Consider the following 22,587-nt stretch of genomic DNA (forward strand, 5'->3'; position numbering starts at 1 on the left):
AAAGATTCATTCAGTAATGCAGTTGACCTCGATGAGCTTACTTCAATCATAAGAAGATGCTCCATGAAATGACCTCGATCTATTGATGTTGCATAATACTGTGGTTTCATCAATATTTGTTGAATACCAATTTTCGTGGATTTCGTTGTTAAGTTGATCCACGAAATTAATTGTTCATTGAAGTTCAATTTCAACTAACATTTTGAATTGATAGGATCATTGGCAACGAAATTACGTATCCTTGAAACTGTGGTTTTTCAAAAATCCACGAAAATTGATACCCGTGAATATTAATGAAACCACAGTAGTAGCTAGGAAGAGGGCAAGGTTACCTTATAATGCGACCTAAATAGCAAGTTAAGATGGCAATCAATGTTTTTCGCATTAAATTATTTTAATACAACTCATTCTTTCTATACGTGTTAATGCTCTTTGAAGAGCCCTACTCAGTATTCTGAAGAAGAAGAAGAAGATACATTAATATTTAATAATTACGTTAAAAATATAAAACTAGAAATGGAGTTTACCAACGGCTTTCCGCAAATGTATTTCAAAATTAAATTTGTTGACTGTTTATAATGACGAAATTATGGAGTACAGATTCAATATATTCTGTATGTTGTAAAAATCCAGTTTCTTTTAAATTATTTTACATCAAACTGATCATGTTGATTGCTTCTAGCTATCAATAATATCATTATTGCCGATCATTCCTTTAAAAGGAATAATTGTTTATATTTAAATATTTGATCGTACGATTGTTTATAATTATATAAATATAAGTAATAAAGAATCATTCTTTGAATATTATGAGGTGATAATTTCGGTCGGGGCGTGATCAAATCTATCATAAAGCCCTTCGGGCTTTATTGGATTTGATCACGCCCCGACCAAAATTATCACCATATAATACTCAAAGAATGATTCCTTATTCCTTATATAGATCACTTAACCACTTTTATCCTGCAACCACCCATTGCATTGATTAAATACAAGTAAAAAAAAAGCTATATTTGGTCAATGTCCCAAATAAAGCCTAGTGCAGTTATTCGACGTTCAAAAAAACTGTGACGTCATCTTATTGCTTCGTGTACGCGGATTTGTCAAGGTTTGAACTGCAGATTACAGTAAACTTTCCAGGAATACCGGTAGTTCTTTTAAGGTGTAAATTTGTTACAGGGTAAACAAAACAGTCTAGAAATATTAGCGGTATTTTATTTGGGGTTAGGTCGAACACATGAGCAAGGCTGGATAAGCCTCGCCCTCTGTCATCTTTCCTTTTTCTCCATCGCCCACTAAAGTCTTATATTTCAGAACAGTAATTATGCAATTTTTATCCATCGATGTCGTCAGAGAGGACATTTCCTAACAACATGAGTATTTATAACAATTGGTATTTGTAATCCATACGCTGATATCACTACAGCAGAAAAACAATACCACCAAAGGGCAATAAGTCAGGATTACTCTATACTTGTCAAAATAAATACACCTAGACCACGTGTTCAAAAGTGAAAGGTAAGAGCGAGTAGGCGCTGTGTATATATATATATAGAAAGACAGGTAAATTCAGGTAGAGAACAGCAGACTTATTCAGGTGAATGATGTGGTTTATGGTAGCTATAGTATCCCTCACAGGTAAGACATGATTTGTACCGATAAAATTACGTAACACGGATCTTGAATATTGCAACAATAGGAAATAAGAATGTTTTTGTCCAATTGACCGATATCGTATATTAGAGAGTGACCTCTAGTGTCACTAGCAATTGAATTTTAATAGAAAGTTATTCTTTAAAAAAAATTTTGTTTTCATGAAAATGATTTATGATATATATTTTTTTCAACTAAAACCTACGAGAATTTACTAAAATCACTATAAATCTGGTTTGTGCAATGTCATGGATATTATCACATATGTTCTCATTACTGTCTCTACATACTCATAAGAATAAGATATGTATGGGGCGCCTTGTAATTTGTATACAATGTACAGTATTGCAAGGTCTTTCTGTCTTCCATCTAAATTATTCAATTCATCAAGGTGCCAACTGCTGTCGTAAAAATTTAAACCAAATATTCAAAAATGAGAAATTACAGCTACTTCACATTCTCAGTTATTTTGAAATAAGTTAAATTAATATTTTTTTAATTGAACAATAATTAAAAATAGACATTAAGTAATTAGGGTCCAAAATAAAAGGGGAATAATACTCAGAAATAAAGTGAATAATCAGAATTATCATGAAATAAGCAGTGTTCTTAAAGAAGAGGGGCGTGATGCTGTCTTTCCTGAATATCTTTTCTCTAATGTTTGATAAAGATGATTAAAAAGAAATACATTATGAAAAATAATACGTTTAAATAAACATATAAATTGGGAAATATAATGGGAAATGAAACCTTTTTACCCAATAACAGAGGTGAAATAAAAGTTTATTTTCTATCTCTAGTTTATGACATAACAAACCATTATCTCTGTAACACAAAACCAATTTGCATATTGTTTCTTTGTAAGCAGGTTTTTGTTTTTAAATACAACGTGGTTCGAACATAAACAAAAACCTAATAATCAATGTAACATCCTATCAGATCATAAAAACAAACAAACTACAGCCTTTGAATCTGTCATTTACATTCCATAACACCTCGTCAACACTGGGAAACATTTCATGAAGAACAGCAAACCACATTTTTAATTTTTATGAACATTAATAACGCAATTTTCATTAGATTATTCATTCATTAGAACCCGTGACATTGTGTCATTTCCACTCATTTATGGTCTGCTGGTTTCGCCTTTTTTTTACTTATCTAGTTGATGTAAGCTGTGTAAGACATTTTTAACGTATACTTGTAGATGTCAACTGCTATGTATACATTTAATGTACCTTGGCAATAAGAAGCAATGGAAATATTGTTATTGGTAAAAAAAATTAATAAATAAAGACACTTTTACAACTTGTTTTTACTTCATTTCGATCTGTTATTTGTTATCATAATTTATTTATTTATATTAATACGTTTGAAATTTGACACGCCCTTTTTCATTAATTATCTTTTTTCTGTAACACCCATAAATAGAAATACAGTATTTTTTTAAAGAAAATAGAACAAAATATGTTTCAAAATATGTTTTTAAAATCAAATAACTATGGAGCAATAAAAATATATGAAAGAATCACATTTTCCCGAAACTTTAAAAAGGCAAAGACAATGTATTGACAAAGTCGTGAACTCCCCTGGACACATTAGTCCATGTTTATATCTTTGGGTTTTTGGTCTTGTCTATACAAGCAATGTAATAACCGACCCTTTTACTTCTTTTTAACAAGTAGCACACTGTCTTTTTAGCTATCAAAAAAAATTATGCGCTGATTTAAGGAAATGGCGACGTGATTCATTTGAAGTTAAAGAACAAGTGCATTATGTATGAAACACTGTGCTACTACCGACTAAATACGATTCATTATGCATTGAGTGTTAATGTATTGGCAAGCTATTAATATCGTCAATCAATCAGTCGAGAAACGCCATAATTATAACTAATTATACTTCCTTGATCAGGTGTTTAAGAAGTGCGTAAGAGAAATACAGGAATGATTGACCATCGAGCTTCCATATAAGATTTGTTTTGTTTTTTTAACCCATACATTACTGTTAAGGACATTGAAACATAGTTTGTTTTAACTCTATAATTTGAATCATTTTAAGGGTATTGATATAGTCTACATGTATAAGAGATAACGACTACTCAGAACTTTAGGAAAAATAACATTCTTTGTCACTCATAATGTAAATTAGCAACTAAAATTAAGATTTCATTTACAAGTGAGGGAAAACCTCCAAGTATATTTCCCATGGTACATCTAAAAGACTTTTAATCATCCCGGAATCCTTTTTTTTGCAGCTAATTTAGTTTCAGAATCGTAAACAATTATTAAGGTGTTAGATTATCAAATTCAAAAACTGTTTCCATAATTGCTTATAATTAATGTATATTTAAGTGCCTCATTTTTAAAAAATGTTCAAAAAAACTTTGTATTCAATATATAAAAGAAACCTGTAATTGTATCTATAAATAATAAGAGAACATTTCTTATAACTAGAGCCCTACTAAAGTTCAACAGCTAGTCCAATCAAAACCTATGATATGGAGGAAATCTTTTATATCTTGTTTATTAATTATTCATCTCTCTTCTATTTATCATTAGCGCATACATCGCAACTAATTAAAATTTTTGCTCCTTAAGAAACATGTCCTTGTTTTGTTAAATTAATATAGAGAACAAAGATGCTTTTGTATGGTAAAATACGTAAGATAAATAGTTCCATAGTCTACCTTGAACAAGTGAGATTCTTGACCAAACCCTTTTACGTTATTGCGGTAGAGACCCTTCAAAGCCATCAATTTATGGTCAGTTGATGGTCAGAGAATATAAAGGGGCCATAATGGTAGACCACATGTTGTCTTCTCCTTACCTTAATGGGCTTTAGTTAAGTTAAACCACATACATTGTGTTATGAGGGAAGGGCGGTCGCGGCCATTTAAGACAATATCAATTTCCTTAAAGTGAAGAGCTTTTACTAAAATGTTTAAAAAGACAACACAATTTTAAAGCTGAAATCTTAATAACCATGTTTTCCACTTAACGCAGTAAAAGTTGATAGCTAACGATAGTCTCTTGTACTAGTACTTCTGAAACAAAAGCTTATGAATTCAAAGATGATAAGTTTAAATGATTGTCATCTGTCTGTTAAAGAACAGTTTCTTGAACGCTGTATATAAATGGCGTTGATAAAGGTAGGCAAACTTAATATAGAATGAGGACAAACAGTTTGATTTTGTTTTGTCCTTACACTCTCTGATTTGACACCAGCGTCATATCTATATACACATTTAGAATATAGCGGAATTTATAAGAATGAATAAAGCACACAGACAGTATAAAATGAAAGGTAGAAATTAAAAGTTAAAGCAGAAAACTTTATTTACTTAGGTTCACAATGATTTATGACGTAAACTTTTATAAAAAATAAATAGAGTAATTTACATTTAACAGTTAGAATATTTTGTATACACTTAACAGTTCTAAAGTTCTTTTAATACTGTTAATTTATCATTTATTGTAGAAAAATTCAACAAAAAAGTATGAATTTTTCAATTTAGAAAATAACAATGGCGCGGTTTTATAAAATACCCAATTTCAAAAAAATATGATACATGTACTTGTTAAATATCAAGCCTATTGGATATTATTGAATTAAGGAGAAGATTATCTACATTGGAAAATATGATAACCCCGTTTATGACCTTTTGGTTTTTTTTGTTTTTGTTTTTTGCTTTTTTGCTTAGTAAAATATCTGTCATAACAAAGCATCCTCATGTACCTATCGTATGCGTATAATAACCCCCCCCCCCCCTCCGACTAAAGTAGAAGATAAAAGATAGTTAATAAAATCACAAAATGTTTTTCCTCATTATTCATTAATAAAAATGATGACACCGGTACTGGCTTCTTTGCTTATTTTGTTAAAATGTCTGTCATAACAAGGCAAATTCATATAAGTATTATATTTTTACAGACCTCCCCACCCCACCCCCACCACCTTCCTCCAACCTAAAGAAAAGGAAAACAAAAATAACACAGTTAATTACGGACACATTATTTCTTTACCTTGCCCAGACTGACTCGTGTAATGACAAATCACAAACAGTAAATGTCATCATACATATAGGAGTTAATTAGTCATTACTGTCCATATTGAAGAGACCAAATATCAAATCACACACGTATCCTTGTTTATATATTATTTTCATTATTAAACGGTTCTTGAATAAAACTGTTGCCCCGTGTTGTTATCTCTTCCTCCGACGAAAATGCATTAAATGTTAAATGATTATAATGGAATGCACAGATAATAAGCTTAATGATAGAAAAATCTTGATTTAAAATGTTACCAATCTAATGCTTGCAGACTGTAAAGCTAAAATGGAATCAAAGACACAATCAAATTGAAAGATCTCATTATATACTTCTAAATTACTAAAGATACATCCAACTATGTTTCATATAATTAAAAGTTAGTTTGGAACTTGATTGTGTTGAAGAGAAATGGTTAATGTACAGTATTGCCACCATTTTGGTATCAAAAATAAAATGTATTGCTTAAAAATTGAACAACGTATTTAATTAAACAGAATATCAACTGTTTAATAGCTAAAGAAAGTGTTATTTATGAACCCCCCTTGAATAATGTAAAAAAATAATAATAAAAGAGCCAATATCATACTGTTATTATGGTTATTGATAAAGTGAATACATTTTTGGTGTTGTATTGAATTCATAAATATCAATGTTTTTCTTCTTCTTTTTCAGTGTTGGGCTCCCATGGACAACTAAATAGTAAGTTAAAGACAGCCCACTCCCCCAACTTACCCCACACCCCAGGAGAAAAAAAATGCTTACAGAATATACAACAACTATTTTATAAATACATGTAATATGTTAAGAAATAAATTGTTTATTGATAATGACAAATTACCAGACGATGAGTTCTTTTGATACACAACGATTTGCATTAAGCTGATATAATTAATAATAATTTAATTCTGGTTGTAACACGGCATTTCATTTGATAGAAACATTTAGTTAAATTTGTATAACCTGGTTCGCACGTCACAAAACACGTCACAATACATTAACGCCAAGAACGTACTAATCCGCTTGACGTTACGTTTGAATTTTGAACTGCTTAATATCATTTTTAAAAGTTAAACGGACTCAAAAAATTAAATTATAAGGAATGAACTCAATATCTACTCAAGTTATACTCGTATAACCTGGTTTGGAGCTATTTACCCTTTTTAATAATCCGCTTCGCGGATTATAAAGGGTAAATTGTCCCAACCCAGGTTATACTCGTATACCTTGGGTAGACAATGAGTTAATTTCTTGAATTATTCTTCACTGAAATGTGGATAACATTCTATTTCCTTAACATAACTTGTCGGTAAAAAGAGCTGGTTTGTCCTCTTTTTTTTAAGACTTTCCTGATCTTCTTTATTAGAAGATTTCTGTATGAAGGGACAGGAAGACATTTAAACCTATGTTTTTTTCGTGACTTAATAAAAAGTAAAAAAAAATAATAAAAAGATCTGGTGGCTAATTTGTTATCCAGTCAGCCTCTATAATGATTACATCGACAGTGGTGTTATCCACCCAGCCTCTATAATGATTACATCGACAGTGGTGTTATCCACTCAGCCTCTATAATGATTACATTGACAGTGGTGTTGTGACACCTAATTTGTTATCCACTCAGTTTCTATAATGATTACATCGACAGTGGTGTTGTGACACCTAATTTGTTATCCACTCAGCCTCTATAATGATTACATCGACAGTGGTGTTGTGACACCTAATTTGTTATCCACTCAGCCTCTATAATGATTACATCGACAGTGGTGTTGTGACACCTAATTTGTTATCCACTCAGCCTCTATAATGATTACATCGACAGTGGTGTTGTGACACCTAATTTGTTATCCACTCAGCCTCTATAATGATTACATCGACAGTGGTGTTGTGACACCTAATTTGTTATCCACTCAGCCTCTATAATGATTACATCGACAGTGGTGTTGTGACACCTAATTTGTTATCCACTCAGCCTCTATAATGATTACATCGACAGTGGTGTTGTGACACCTAATTTGTTATCCACTCAGCCTCTATAATGATTACATCGACAGTGGTGTTGTGACACCTTATTTGTTATCCACTCGGCCTCTATAATGATTACATCGACAGTGGTGTTGTGACACCTAATTTGTTATCCACTCGGCCTCCATAATGATTACATCGACAGTGGTGTTGTGACACCTAATTTGTTATCCACTCAGCCTCCATAATGATTACATCGACAGTGGTGTTGTGACACCTAATTTGTTATCCACTCAGCCTCTATAATGATTACATCGACAGTGGTGTTGTGACACCTAATTTGTTATCCACTCAGCCTCTATAATGATTACATCGACAGTGGTGTTGTGACACCTAATTTGTTATCCACTCAGCCTCTATAATGATTACATCGACAGTGGTGTTGTGACACCAAATTTGTTATCCACTCAGCCTCTATAATGATTACATCGACAGTGGTGTTGTGACACCTAATTTGTTATCCACTCAGCCTCCATAATGATTACATCGACAGTGGTGTTATCCACTCAGCCTCTATAATGATTACATTGACAGTGGTGTTATCCACTCAGCCTCTATAATGATTACATCGACAGTGGTGTTGTGACACCTGATCTTTACAGAATTGTTAAAAAGAACAAGACTGGGAGAGAAAAATGGAGAGAGAGAGAGAGAGAGAGAGAGAGAGAGAGAGAGATGAAGAGAGGGAAAAAGAAAGATAGAGAGAGGGGGAGGGGAGGGGAGAGATAGAAAAATCGAAAGAGGGGATAACGAGAGAGAAAGGAGGTATAGAGAGAGAAAAGGAAAGGATACTGGGAGATAGAGATAGAAAACGAGAGAATAGAAAGAGGGGAAGAGAGAGAAAGAGTTAAGAGGGACACAGGGGTGAGAGCAATGGAGAGAGATGGAGAGAGAATGAAACAGAGAGGGAAAAAGAAGAGGGAAATTGGAGACAGAATATGAAAGAGAGAGAGAGAGAGAGAGAGAGAGAGAGAGAGAGATGTAATCATATTCTACTGTATTAATACGAGGTATGAGTGTCTCCATGATGTTAACTATACAATATACGTAATATTGGATTATAATTATTAAAACATTGACTATTATTTGTACCGCTACTGAGAGTACTGTACGAACAAATATGAGCAAATAGGAATTAATCTGTTTCATTTGTTATTTATGACAGGTGCAAAAACATGCTGATTATTTACATTATTTTTCTGTAACACCATGATCAAATAACGTGTGACCAAACCGAATTTATCTTCAAATGTTATTGCCGATCAGGTGTGAATATCTAATTAAATGTCAATTAAGAATTTTTTGGCCGTCGGTGTCCTCTTTTGTTGAAGGACCGCATTTTACCAATAACCAGAACACTATGATATCTGTCATTTTGATCGCTTACCGAAAATGTTTTGACAAACTAAGATCTGTAAAAATACCACAAGGAAATGAAAACCGACGGAGAATTAAGATATAAAATTATTCATTTTATGTTCTGATATTTACATACAGTACCGATCAGACCCTACCTAACACCAGAGTAAACCCCAACTAAACCCCGTTTTTTTTCTGGGTTTACTTTGGGTTAACTTTTTGAAAATTTGGGTCCACTCGGGGTTTAGTTGGGGTTTACTCGGGGTTTACTCGAGAATTCCTTTTGGAGTCAACTATACGCACTGAAGTGTAAAGCAGACCTGTATTTTATCTTATCATCCTACTGCCTGTGATTCCTGCCCCTTGTATATTCCGAATACACATGTAGCGTCTGCTTTCAGGGTACACTTCTGATCGGTGTTTACTCTCTGTGTCCACTCTGGGTTTACTTGGGGTTTACTCTGGGTCCACTCTAGTAAAACCAGAGTCAACCCAGAAAGTAAACCCATGGTTTAGTTGGGGTTTACTTTCTGTTAAGTTGGGTCTGATCGGTACTGTAGTTAATATAAGTAATATATGTGATACGCATCTTTTACATGATAATGATACAAACTGAGGGAAATACATTTCTTTCTGTATAAATTAGTTATTAATAACTTTTTTTAAAGAGTTGCTTTTTTTTAAATTAAAGAAAAACCGTAGATAATTGCTTTTCCAATTAAATTAATTCTCAGTGGTTGAAGTCCGTCTTTGAACCGAATCACACCTTGTAAAGTTTAGACACCTTGCAATTTATGATAAGTGCTTGATGATTTCTATTAACAAATGCGACAGGGCTGTCAGATTGTATTGAAGTCATACTAATTACATTTCTCTCATCACGTACTCATTAAAAAACAATCATGCCTCACGTTTGTCAAAATCAATGAAGTATAAAGCCGTAACCAGTGATTGAATTGTCAAAATAAGTCACTTTCATTCTTGTTTTATCTTTGTCAATGGGTAAATATTTACATTGCATAATTATTGTAAAGTGATTATAAAACAATTTGTTCTTGCATTGTAGCTATTTAAAACAATATGAGCTGCAATTTTCATGCTGCAATTTTTTTTCTCACAAAAATGTTATTTTCTACTAAAATGACAAAAATACCATAGTTTATTAATTTTTGATAGCCTTTTTTGTGGGAAACTCCGTAATGAAGCTTTAATTGAAGCAAAATTGAATTATTGTCGTCCTATATAAAAAATGAACTGCTTAATATTCCTTAGAAGAGAATTTTTTTTCTGACAAAAATATACATAGTTTTCAAATCTTATTAATCATAAAAGTTTAAGTTACATTCAGACTTAGCATACTAGCAGGTTTTTGCAGCAAAATAAAATTCTAAGATATACAGCTCATATTACTTTAAACTTTTTTTTTTGTTAAAGAGGCCCTTCAATAGTCGAATGATGGTAATTTCATAAGTTTTAAAGCCCTTGAACAGTAGACATAGTAGATTTAACAAAGTCCGATACACAATACACTTAAGATATAACCATTGAAATGTACTGATTTCACAATTTTACTAATCTGAGAAAAGACCCTTCAAAGTTTTCTTTGTGAAATATATGTAAATTAGTTTACATTAGGTACTTTTCTCAAACCTTTTGACAATTTTGAAAAGAACATTAATTGTGTTAAATTGATATGGGACATATTTTAATTGAGAATTTTTTATTCAAGCACGTTTTGTAATATCGTTGGTTTTTCTCATTTTCAGACCCCACCACCACCCCCACCCCCCAAACCAATAATCATTTTGTAAAGATTGCATTCTGTGATAAGTCTGATCTTCCTACAATTTTTATTTAGTTTTGACAAGTAAATAAAGTGTTTAATTTTTCAACTTAAAACCTTAAAAATATGTTTTTATCGTTTGGGTTTACCTTATTTTTCTCACTTTGTTTTCGAAGAGGATTAAAAAAACCCAGACAGTTTCAATGGGTGTATGATTTTTATCACACATGTATATTTAAAGGTAAGCGTTATGCTTCTTGATTCAAAGAGATTCATGCAAAACTGTTTCGTTATATAAACGTGCTTATTCGTCCTAAATAATATAACATCTACAACAATTTTACATGTATCTAAATGGAATCAAGAGGCATAATTCATTCTTTTAAATAAACATTTTTACACATGCTTATATCGTACTAAGTATTAACCAACATTGTTAAGGTAATTGTTTTAAATGCAAAAATCGTTTACTTATTTAATGAACCAAATATTGATTCTTCATCAGTTCAAATAAAATTTACTGTTCAATTTAGTACACATTTAAATGTAGCAGTTATGCTTATCAAAAAACAAAGAATCAAACATTAAATTTAGCAATAACACATTTTTTCTATAAATTTGATTAAGGGATTTGATAAAAAATGCATTCTTTATAAAAGATTTTAAATGTGTTTAGGTCACAGTGATGTGTTATCACTGCTAATTTGAAAGCCATTCTTGAATTTAAATATATGAAAAAATATTTCATGAAAAAAAAAATCAAGCAAATGTGTGAACTTGGCAATTGTTCCTTTCCCCCAAAAGTAAACTATTATTTTCAAACAATTTATATTTATGAAGAATGCTTCGAAGGTTGAAATCATACTCCAGATTTATTTCACTTTTTACTTAAAAAAGGAGGCCGACTTTAGTTTTCATTGCGCATGTTTTTTCGCGCAATCTAGTCTAATACAATTGATTTATACTTCTTATGAGATGTTATTCTGTTGTGGGGTAGGGAAGCGTTGGCATTGCGCTAGGTGTACGATATAAGAAATAACATAAAGGAAAAAGTAAAAATTGTACGCCGTTGAAATTTTATATACAGAATGATGCTATCGTCGAGGATGTTTTCCTTATTATTTTTAATGAATCCATTTTACCAATATTCATTCGTAATGATCCAATATATATAGAAAAATTTTTTGCATTTTAATAATTTGAGATGGCCCCCACTAAAAACAAGACGGTAGAATTTAGTATTTTTTACATATAAAGTAGGACATGATTTTACTAATCATATATAACAATTTGAGTAAAAAGCTATTTGCGGGTAGGTTACAGCAACTCTGAGTTTAATGATCGTCAAAATTATGATCAATTTAAAAAATGTTTAGTTTTATGAAAACAGTGCTGAATATTAATACCAAGTGAATGTGTTCACAATGATATTATTTTTCCACTTCGGAATCGAGTCGATCTATGAAGCTGTCGTGCCATGGTATCACGTGACAGTTAAAAATAGATAACTTTTTAACCTTAACAAAAAATCAAAAAGTGTTATACTGCCCCGAAGTTCATTAGTATGTTTGCTACGATAAATTGATCGGCAATTAGTTCATGTTTATTAGTGTAACTGTTAAAATCCTTTCGTTAGTCACATAAAATAAATATTGTCATTATTTATCGGAAACCGTCTCAACTTCTTTAATTTTATTGAAAATATTTTTTATTTGCAACAACAAAGCAGCAAAGGATTCTAGCAGCACTGTTCAAGTATTTTATGTCATATACTATTGATATTTACCAAATTCATCTTTCATAATATCCGGGGTAGTATTACACTTTTGCCTTTTTTGTACACACTGACTGATGAAGGGCTGGTCAAGCCATATAAATGTCTATCTGCTTACATTATAACAATCGCTGATAAAACAAAATATCCATGCCTGTATTATCCTGTAATATCCTAACTGACACTCATCTAAATCTAAATGTAAGGAATCTGTATTAAATAGTCTTACATCGGCATTGTTTACACTGCATTCCGATGATTTGTCTCCCGACATTGATCTTCTCTATTAAACATGCTTCTGACGTCATCAATCATTATTACACGTAATACAGAGAAATCGAAGATATATTCAGTTAGATGAGTTTCTATTGATATTTTATACCTGTAGTTTTTATAACTCAAACCAGAGATAAAGTTAAAATTGACATGTTTCTGAGTAAAATATGACATCATGCTACTTATTATGACGTCATATCGATCAGAGGAATTTGATCGCTGAAAGTTGCCTTATCATACCCGCGTTGTAGTATTTTTTTTTAATCTGCTTTGATGTGCGAAAAATGACAGTTTACTATATATTTCTATATATATCTCTACTTTGATATGGTCCCTTAAAAGAATTTCTTAAAGAAAAAGATTTTCTTAAAACTTCGCAAATTAACTAAAGTTGGTTTAATTTATATGTGGATAAAAAAGAAAAAGTTTTGCGATTGTAGTTGTTCTGCAAAAACACCCTAATTGGCCTCCTCAAAAAGATTATAGAATATGATATTTGTTTCATCAAAATGTAACCAAAATTGTTGGAAGCTATTTCTTGTACAGCGTTTCTCTATATGTTGTGTTTATTTCTTGTACAGCGTTTCTCCATATGTTGTGTTTATTTCGCCAATTATATCACAGACACGCACACAGCAGGGGGGATAACAAATGGAGTCGGAAACCAAAACGCCCAACCAGTCTTAAGCAACGCAGAAGCAATCAAGGTAGCAGAGACGCTTGTTGACACAGCCAATCAGCTTCTTTCTATTCTCAAACGAGGCAGTGGTAAGTTTTAACAGTGCCGGCTCCTTAAATGTTTTATTTTTTGTGTGTTTTCTGAATGGTATATAGATGCATTTTCTTGTTTTGTCAAAAATAGCTTTATTTATGTGGTGTTGCATGCTATACAGCTGTCCAACGCTTTGTATACACGCTTTTCGCTATTTCTTGCTTATTTGAGCGGACCTGCTTGTCAGTTGGTCTTGATTTTTCAGCTCCCAGCGCTAAATCTCCAGAGAAGGATCCTTTGTATGGAGGTACAGTTGCACTTAGTTATAGCACTTATGTAATTTGCCCAAATTAATTTACTTTGCTTACAGCACAACAAATTCATTTTGGAAGAATATTACAATGTATTTTACAATTTCCAAACAACAATATTAGTTTATATGATCTGTTTTTAACACGTTATTTCTTTGAAAAATAAAACTTGTTGTTTATATCATGTGTTTGAGGTCTTTAGTTTGTCACAACGGTAGATAGAGCTATACAGCCGCACTTGACATGCTGCACTTTGTTCAAATTAGGTCTCACCACGCTTCATCCTTTTCCCACCACGGACGCTTATTCTTTTTTCACCAGTGTGACTGGAGGTTAGATCAATGCTAGAACACCAAACAGGTTACCTATAGATGTCCCCTAGAGCAAACCATTATAAATACCCAACACATTTTAAACAACACTAACATCCTCGTAGCATATACTTTTACCTAAACTTTTAAAGATAATTCAAAGTAGAATCAATCATTTCATGAGAACTTTCTATTACAGATTTCGAATATGTTTATTAAATGATGTCTTTTTCTAAAAACAAATTTGCAGGAGATGTAGTTTGCTTAAACTTCTACAAAATTCTTTCATACACAGAAAATGAGGATTTTCTTTGAGAAATCTTTAAACCTTTTTAGCTCACCTGAGCTGAAAGCTCAAGTGAGCTATTCTGATCACATTTTGTCTGTCGTCCGTCTGTCTGTCTGTCCGTCTGTCCGTAAACTTTTCATATTTTCAACATCTTCTCAAGAACTACTGGGCCAATTTCAACTTGGCACAAATCATCCTTAGGCAAAGGGGATTCAAAGTTGTGAAAATTAAGGGCCACACCTGTTTTCAAGGGGAGATAATTAGAAATTAATGAAAAATTTCGAGAAATGTTCAAAAATCTTCTTCTCAAGAACCAGAAAGCCAGGAAAGCTGAAACTTGTGTGGAAGCATCCTCAGGTAGTGTAGAATCAAAGTTGTGAAATTCATGACCCCCGAGGGTAGGGTGGGGCCATAATGGGGGGGGGGGGTCGAAGCTTTACATAGGAATATACGGAGTTTATTTTTAAAAATCTTCTTCTCAGACACTAATCAGCCAGGAAAGCTGAAACTTGTGTGGAAGCATCCTCAGGTAGTGTAGATTCAAAGTTGTGAAAATCATGAACCCTGAAGGTAGGGTGGGACACAATGGAGGGTCGAAGCTTTACATAGGAATATATAGAGTAAATCTTTAAAAATATTCTTCTCAGAAACTAATGAGCCAAAAAAGCTGAAACTTGTGTGGAAGTATACTCAGGTAGTGTAGATTCAAAGTTGTGAAAATCATGATCCCTGGGGGTAGGGTGAGGCCACATTGTGGGGGGGGGGGTTAAGTTTCAGATAGGAATATATAGAGTACATCTTTAAAAATCTTCTTCTCAGAAATTAATCAGCCAGGAAAGCTGAAACTTGTGTGGCAGCATCTTTAGGTAGTTTAGATTCAAAGCTGTGAAAATCATGACCCCCGAGGGTAGGGTGGGGCCACAATGGGGGGGGGGTCGAAGTTTTACATAGGAATATATAGAGTAAATCTTTAAAAATCTTCTTCTCAGAAACTATTCAGCCAGGAAAGCTAAAACTTGTGTGGAAGCATCCTCAGGTAGTGTAGATTCAAAGTTTAGAAATTCGTGACCCCCGGGGGTAGGGTGGGGCCACAATGGGGGGTCGAATTTTTACAAAGGAATATATAGAGTAAATCTTCAAAAATCTTCTTCTCAGAATCTTATCAGCCAGGAAAGCTGAAACTTGTGTGGAAGTATCCTCAGGTAGTGTAGATTCAAAGTTGTGAAAATCATGATCCCCAGGGGTAGGGTGGGGCCACAATGGGGGGTCAAAGTTTAACAAAGGAATATATAGAGTAAATCTTTAAAAATCTTCTTCTCAGAAACTAATCAGCCAGGAAAGCTGAAACTTGTGTGGAAGCATCCTCAGGTAGTGTAGATTCAAAGTTGTGAAATTCGTGACCCCCGGGGGTAGGGTGGGGCCACAATGGGGGTCGAATTTTTACAAAGGAATATATAGAGTAAATCTTCAAAAATCTTCTTCTCAGAATCTTATCAGCCAGGAAAGCTGAAACTTGTGTGGAAGTATCCTCAGGTAGTGTAGATTCAAAGTTGTGAAATTCGTGATCCCCAGGGGTAGGGTGGGGCCACAATGGGGGGTCAAAGTTTAACAAAGGAATATATAGAGTAAATCTTTAAAAATTTTCTTCTCAGAAACTAATCAGCAAGATGATTCTTTATAATTGTTAAGACTTTGGCCCCAGGACAATTCTTTTGCCTCACAAGAAGGTTCAAAGTTTGATGTAGGTTTATATTCCATATATAAACTATTGTTAAGGATCTTTTTGAGAACTGCAATACTCAACATATGATATGACTATAAAACCATCCTGTTAGAAAAGGGACTAATGATTATAAACATAAGAATATCCAAGGGAAAAATGGATTTTATTTATACAGGATCTACATTATATAAATAGTGCCTGTTTGGGAGGGTTACAGTTGAAATTGACACCCCGAAGAAACCATTGTCAACCGACGCGAAGCCATAATAAGTATTATTGTACATTGTCCAGATGCTTGTATTATGACTCCATTAAGCTGATTTTATCATTCCTATTGTTCCTCAGGTGAGCGATGTGGCCCATGGGCCTCTTGTTATTATTTAATGTCAGTATGCATTCAAAATTAACTGAGATTTTGTTTAATGCTGAGTAAATAATTACAGCTAGCACATATTGATACTTCTTCGACGGAATAATCACCATATTTGTGTACTGTGGAATCATTAAAATTCATGGAAGCCAATTTTCGTGGATTGCTTAAATTTTACAGCTTCGTGGGGACGTTTGTGTATTTTCGTAAACCCACAAAAGGATATATGACTTTATGCCTTTATTTATTGATTCGTGGAGGATGTTAATTCGTGGATAAGAGGTACCCACGTATACCACAAACAATGAATCCACAGGATTTTATTCATCATTCTGCCGAACCAATAAATTACCATGTCATATCAAATCATGGTACATGACAATACACTTACAAATTGTCAATAAAAGAAAACGCAAATGCGCTAACTAGATTAAAAGATAACCCCTTACATCTTAGTTCAATGATTTAAAACCCTTTATAGCAATGATTGTCCATGGTTTGCTTCAACAAACAGTGAAATCAGTAAGACTTGACCAAACTGTTGATCCGATACCGGTTACCAATAGCTGTACACAGTTGTCATGCCTTGAAGAATGTTTTACCCAATTATTTACACTGTAACTAATAAAAGAAGCATGGTCCTTTGTATTTATGCCTTGTGGAATAATAATAGATACATGGTCAATTGTACTTCATGAATATACCCTATAGTTTCTGTCTTTCTGCATGGGTCTAAAGTTCAGTTTGATGATTTGTTATATCTTGGTAAGTAGATTAACGACCTATAGTGTATTAATCTGTAGTGACTGAAGCTTCATCCTGTCAGCTTCATCCATAGAACTTTAAGAAGTAAAGAATACGTTTTTGTCAATGTTAAATTTAATACAGTAACATCAGTTAAAATTAAATTTACACACGCTTAACGGTAAATACATTCATTTAATTGTTCAAGTATCCTTACGTCTCTTTTTAAAAATGTTTTATCAAATCAACCAAGCACCAGGCTTTTTTAAAAGCATTTTATTGTAAAACAAGTTGCTGTCCTTTAAAAAAGGACTACAATACGTGGACCATTTGCATGTGTTTCCAACGAAAACGTGAAAGCCTTAAGATTATCAGAGATTCCACCGACTCTAGCCCTCTGCTTTTAACCACTAAATGTGTACGTTGTATTACGTATACATGTATGTATAGCCCTGACTTTTTCTCTTAGAATTTAAAGGATTCTTTCTTCAAAATAATTATGATCTATCTATGAATGAAGTTTGCATGTATAGTATCAGGCATTCGGTGAATTCTACTATTTGCGCACACATTACGATTCGCACTACTTTGTTAACTATGCAGTGACAGCTTTGTGTAATTTAAAAATTTCATATTCATATGATGCATTTTTCTTGAGATTTAAACTTTTATACAGTGACATAATTATTTAATCATACTTAAATGCTTAAAAGATTTAATCGGGAAGTTCTCTAGCCTCGCCTACTATAAAAGTAAAGTTAAAGTTACTTGTGTAAATTCGGAAAACAACAAAACATTGCAAATTATGTTATTTGATGCATGTTGTAGTTTCGGCATAACATTAACTTATTTCATAATACTAATAGTTCATATCACATACCAATCATTTATTTAAAAGGAATACTTTGTTTCTGTACTGTTTACCGACAACTTTACAATTACAGCGCCTTTGAACTTATGTGTGCAAATGGCACGGAATACCGATCCCGATTCAGATAAACGTGTGCTAGCCTGGTTCCCTGAGCTTCCCATTACGCACAAGAACCAGGCTAGCTCATGCGCAGGCTGAATTTTCCCCATAGCGTCCGGTTTAACCTCGCTTATATATTTTCTGCGTGGACCTCAGGGTCCACGCAATAACAAACAATAAAAAATAATGGTCCTGAAAATCCAAACTCATTTTCGTCCTATGCAAATCTCAAAATAAAAGGATTTTGGACATCTGAAGTATTGGCACAAGTACATTGCACGTGTTTGCACGGTAACTTGGGTATTGTGATGATTGAGTACATGTGTTGACCTATTTATCCCTGTAGCCCCCGCAGCTCTCTGTCCCAACGGCCGTCCCCAAGCTCAATGTAGTCCCGACCCCTGTCTAACCTGGGAGTGCGCCAACATCGCAGGAGTACAGTGCGAGTAAGTGAAATCGTGGGGAGAACGTTCTCCTTAAGGATCTTATTGACAGATATTACAAAATATGGAATGAAAGCTTGTCAGGATTCATTTTGTAGTTGGTTTTTGTTTAGGAAAACATCGGGATTCAAGATTTCTCTGTAATTTAAAGTATAAGAAATGAATAACAAAATACTGAATAAATGAATGTTATCTACATATAGAGATAATCCCGTTGTTTTAATATCAACTTAACTAAAGGCAAATTTTGAAAATTTTCCATGAATTTTATATTTTCGTTTTATATCAGACGAACATGCGACTCCTGTGATCCAATGTTTAGAACACGTGGAAGTGACGTCACATCAATCTGTGAGATCAGGCGTATTCCCCGCCCTCTACACATGATGACCGCTCCACTCTCACCGTTCGATACATTCGCTTCTGAAGGTAAATGAAATCAATCTTGCAATTAGATAACTCACTTTACCACGACATGTATTTTTATTAAACACTACGTCCAAAAAATGGTGGTTTAAATGTTTTGTTAGAATGTTTAAATAATTCTAATTGGTTGCATGTCATTATATCCCAATGGTTAAAGTATCTAACGGTCTTATGTTCCGCAGATAACGAGACCAAATCAGCTTTGGAATTTTGTTTATATTTATTGAATCATTTTAATGTTAACACAAGTTTTCCTGGACAAAATTCAATGTGTAAAAAGGAGTCAACAACTTCATTTCCTTCCACTTTTTATGCAACATTTAAGTTTATGATCTAGATGAGTTAAAATGTTACTCCTCAATATTGAAATGAATATTCAAAATTGCAAGATTAGTGAAATTTCAAAAACACTATTATATGAAACTCCATATTGAAAATAGTCTATAACGTCTATGCTAACTTGGTATTTTCGCACTGGTAGTGTAGTAGTAATCAAGAAACTAACCATAGTTTAACCCACTTTCACCGACTTTAGACGACATTACACAAGTGCTTTGTGTTTAGTGTAAAAAGTGGTTTGTGTGATCAATATAAACTTTTGCCCTTTTTATTTTTAAGGTTTGCATCCTATTGAGAGAATGTTTCTTAGAGGAACCTTCCCGGCCAAATAATACTCCTCATTTTGTCTCTAACCAGCACATGGTGACGTCATAAATGCCGGGAATTTGAATGATTCAACAGATTATTGGGACTGTAGTAGATGCTGTTTGCATGTGGAATTTTGAATTGTAGATACAATATCATTAAACAGTTGGTCAATAAACCTGCATGTCTGACAAGCGTTTACAGGTTTTTTAAAGTTCTTCTGTACGAAATGGTGTATTTTATAGCAACCTCCTTCAGTCAAATGTATTTTATAGCAACCTCCTTCAGTCAAATGTATTTTATAGCAACCTCCTTCAGTCAAATGTATTTTATAGAAACCTCCTTCAGTTAGATGTAACCTTTCTACTTTTAGTTGTTGGTATTATGGGAAACGTTGTATGCATAGTGGAGTCAGTATGGGAATTTTAGACCTAATGATGTCTTATTTCAATCATACATGAAAGAGCAAATGTTTTTTCGTTTTCATAAATTGAATTGATAATTTCACAATTTGACATAATATGATACTACATATCCTATAAAACAAATTCATGATAAACCAAAACAATATCTATATAAATGCAACAAAAAACAAACTTCATCATTCATTGTTTTACACAAGTAAAGAAAAGAATAATATTTAATGATTTATAGATTTATTTAAAGAATTTATCAAAATAACATTATAAGGTCCTTTAGAGAATTAAAAAGTAGTTTTTCCCTATACCAAACATGTATTACCCCAGCCATTTGCCACTGATGCATAAAACAAAGTAGACTCTATACAATAAGCCAAGCATGTGTCTTTTCAACCATTTATTTCTGATGCACGAAACATCTGTGATGTTTTAATTGTTCGACGACATTACAAATGACGTCAGAGGTTTGTATTGCAGTAATAAGTGCCCTTGACCTAGATTTCCTGCCGGGAGACTACCTCGACAAACTTCGGGAAGAAACTCAGACCTCGACAGCACGGCCGTCACAGACCGGAAACGAAGATAACTATCTGAACTCTGATACAGTGAGGGTAAATAAAAAAGCAAACAAGAAAAAAGTTGCCAAGAAAAAAGACAAAAATAAGATTTTACGGAAAATGCAAAAACCGGAAATAAAAACCCCAACCACCACCCCGATTCCGCGTGTTTTGTCAAAACCAGATATCAGAAGAATCCAACAACCACCACTTAGTAGGGAAAACATCACTGAACAATCGCTTTCAATTACCAAAAATCAAATCTATCAACCGAATTACCAATCAAATTCAGTCCTATCATCCCTTGTTGACCAAATACCACTGACTGCTCTGACACACTTGCTTCCTGGAATAAGTAGTTTGATAGAGTCTAGAAATAGCGTCTCTACCAAAAATCAGGGAACAGAGCTTTCACGTGTTGTCCAGGTACCAGTTGATTTCCAGTCACCGACTCCAACAAATACAGTCGTTCAGTACAAAAACAGAGAGACACAGTTACTTCCTCTAACCCCGTCCCAGTACAGGCGAATTAACCGTCATCCCAATAGAAACGCTATTTTACAGAGTCTAAGAGATATCCTTGGAGCTCGGCCACTGTCTCACATGCTTCAAGTTCCTGTATCGCCGAGTGGTTCACAACCGGAAGTCAGGCAGAAATCCAGTGCGCAGAATCTGAATGTTGGCCAAAGCAATGTAATTGACGTTAGTATACCGTTCCAAAGAAAAGGGATGGGTCCGCTTAAGTTCTTTAACTGAAATCCTTAAAATTATTTGTGTGCTTTTTGTTTAAATGAACATTATCTTAACTGTTGTTGGCTTCTATTTTTAACTGTGTCTTGTTCACGATACGGGCAGGTATATTGCCTTTTTACAATGTTCCAAGTTTCTTTTGGTACAGTTTTGCAATTTAAACTCTGAGGTTTAATTGATTTGTAACATTGTAACACGACATAAGTGATTCGTTTCTTGAGGAGCGTTTAGCTTACAGACATTGGTCTTAGCAATAAACATACAATATACACTGTATCTCTACATACCTCTACCTATAGATTCAATCATCCTTGCTTTATATTAGTATTATGTTTTTATTTAAAGAATAAGGAATCATTCTTTGAGAATTATGAGGTGATAATTTCGGTTGGGGCGTGGTCAAATCCAATAAAGCCCGAAGGTCAAAACATAAAAGGAAGGTACATGTCCTCCAGTATTTCTTATTAAATCGTTAAATTGTGAAAAATAATGGTATGTAATCTTATCAACCATATTAAATTTTGTATGTATATTTACTTGATCACAAAATTAATGTTTAAATCTGTTTAGACAATGTACATATAGTATATGTTTAATGTAATAAATAAATCAAATTAAAAGAGTTTTTTAGCAACATAGAAAACGCTACATAAAAAAAGTTGCTTAAAAATTTAGTTGGTTGTTTGTGCATACATGTTCAATGGTTTCCTAATCTGTTGATAAACTTTAAAGTGATGTTGTAGCTCTCACAATATATCTACGACGAAAATAATATATATTTAACGTGCGTTCTTTGGCAATTAATGCGGGATGTGAAAGTGGTGAGATTGCAGGAACACTCCATAACCTGCGTTAGCAATGAAGGGGCTAATAACCATGTGTTTATAGCATGTTTAAACAAAAGAGCTTTAGAATAAGAAACAAAAATATTAAATACTAGACATAAATATGAATCGGACAGGAAAACCTTATGAATAACGAGTTATCTTTCCTCTCTT

The 22,587-nt window shown here is 33.2% G+C and overlaps 1 protein-coding gene across 1 annotated transcript; it reads left to right on the plus strand.

Moving 5' to 3' along the window:
- Positions 1 to 1,506: 1,506 nt before the first annotated feature.
- LOC105329504 (uncharacterized) lies at positions 1,507 to 22,109 on the plus strand. The gene is made up of 8 exons (XM_066075497.1): positions 1,507 to 1,638; positions 6,381 to 6,407; positions 13,544 to 13,687; positions 13,897 to 13,938; positions 14,209 to 14,274; positions 18,696 to 18,795; positions 19,082 to 19,221; positions 20,760 to 22,109. Exons 1-8 carry the CDS (start codon positions 1,602 to 1,604, stop codon positions 21,593 to 21,595), a joined length of 1,392 nt encoding a protein of 463 aa, XP_065931569.1. The 5' UTR covers positions 1,507 to 1,601; the 3' UTR covers positions 21,596 to 22,109.
- Positions 22,110 to 22,587: the final 478 nt, after the last annotated feature.

The sequence above is a fragment of the Magallana gigas genome, chromosome 1 (genome assembly GCF_963853765.1).
Source record: "Magallana gigas chromosome 1, xbMagGiga1.1, whole genome shotgun sequence".
Lineage (NCBI taxonomy): Eukaryota > Metazoa > Mollusca > Bivalvia > Ostreida > Ostreidae > Magallana > Magallana gigas.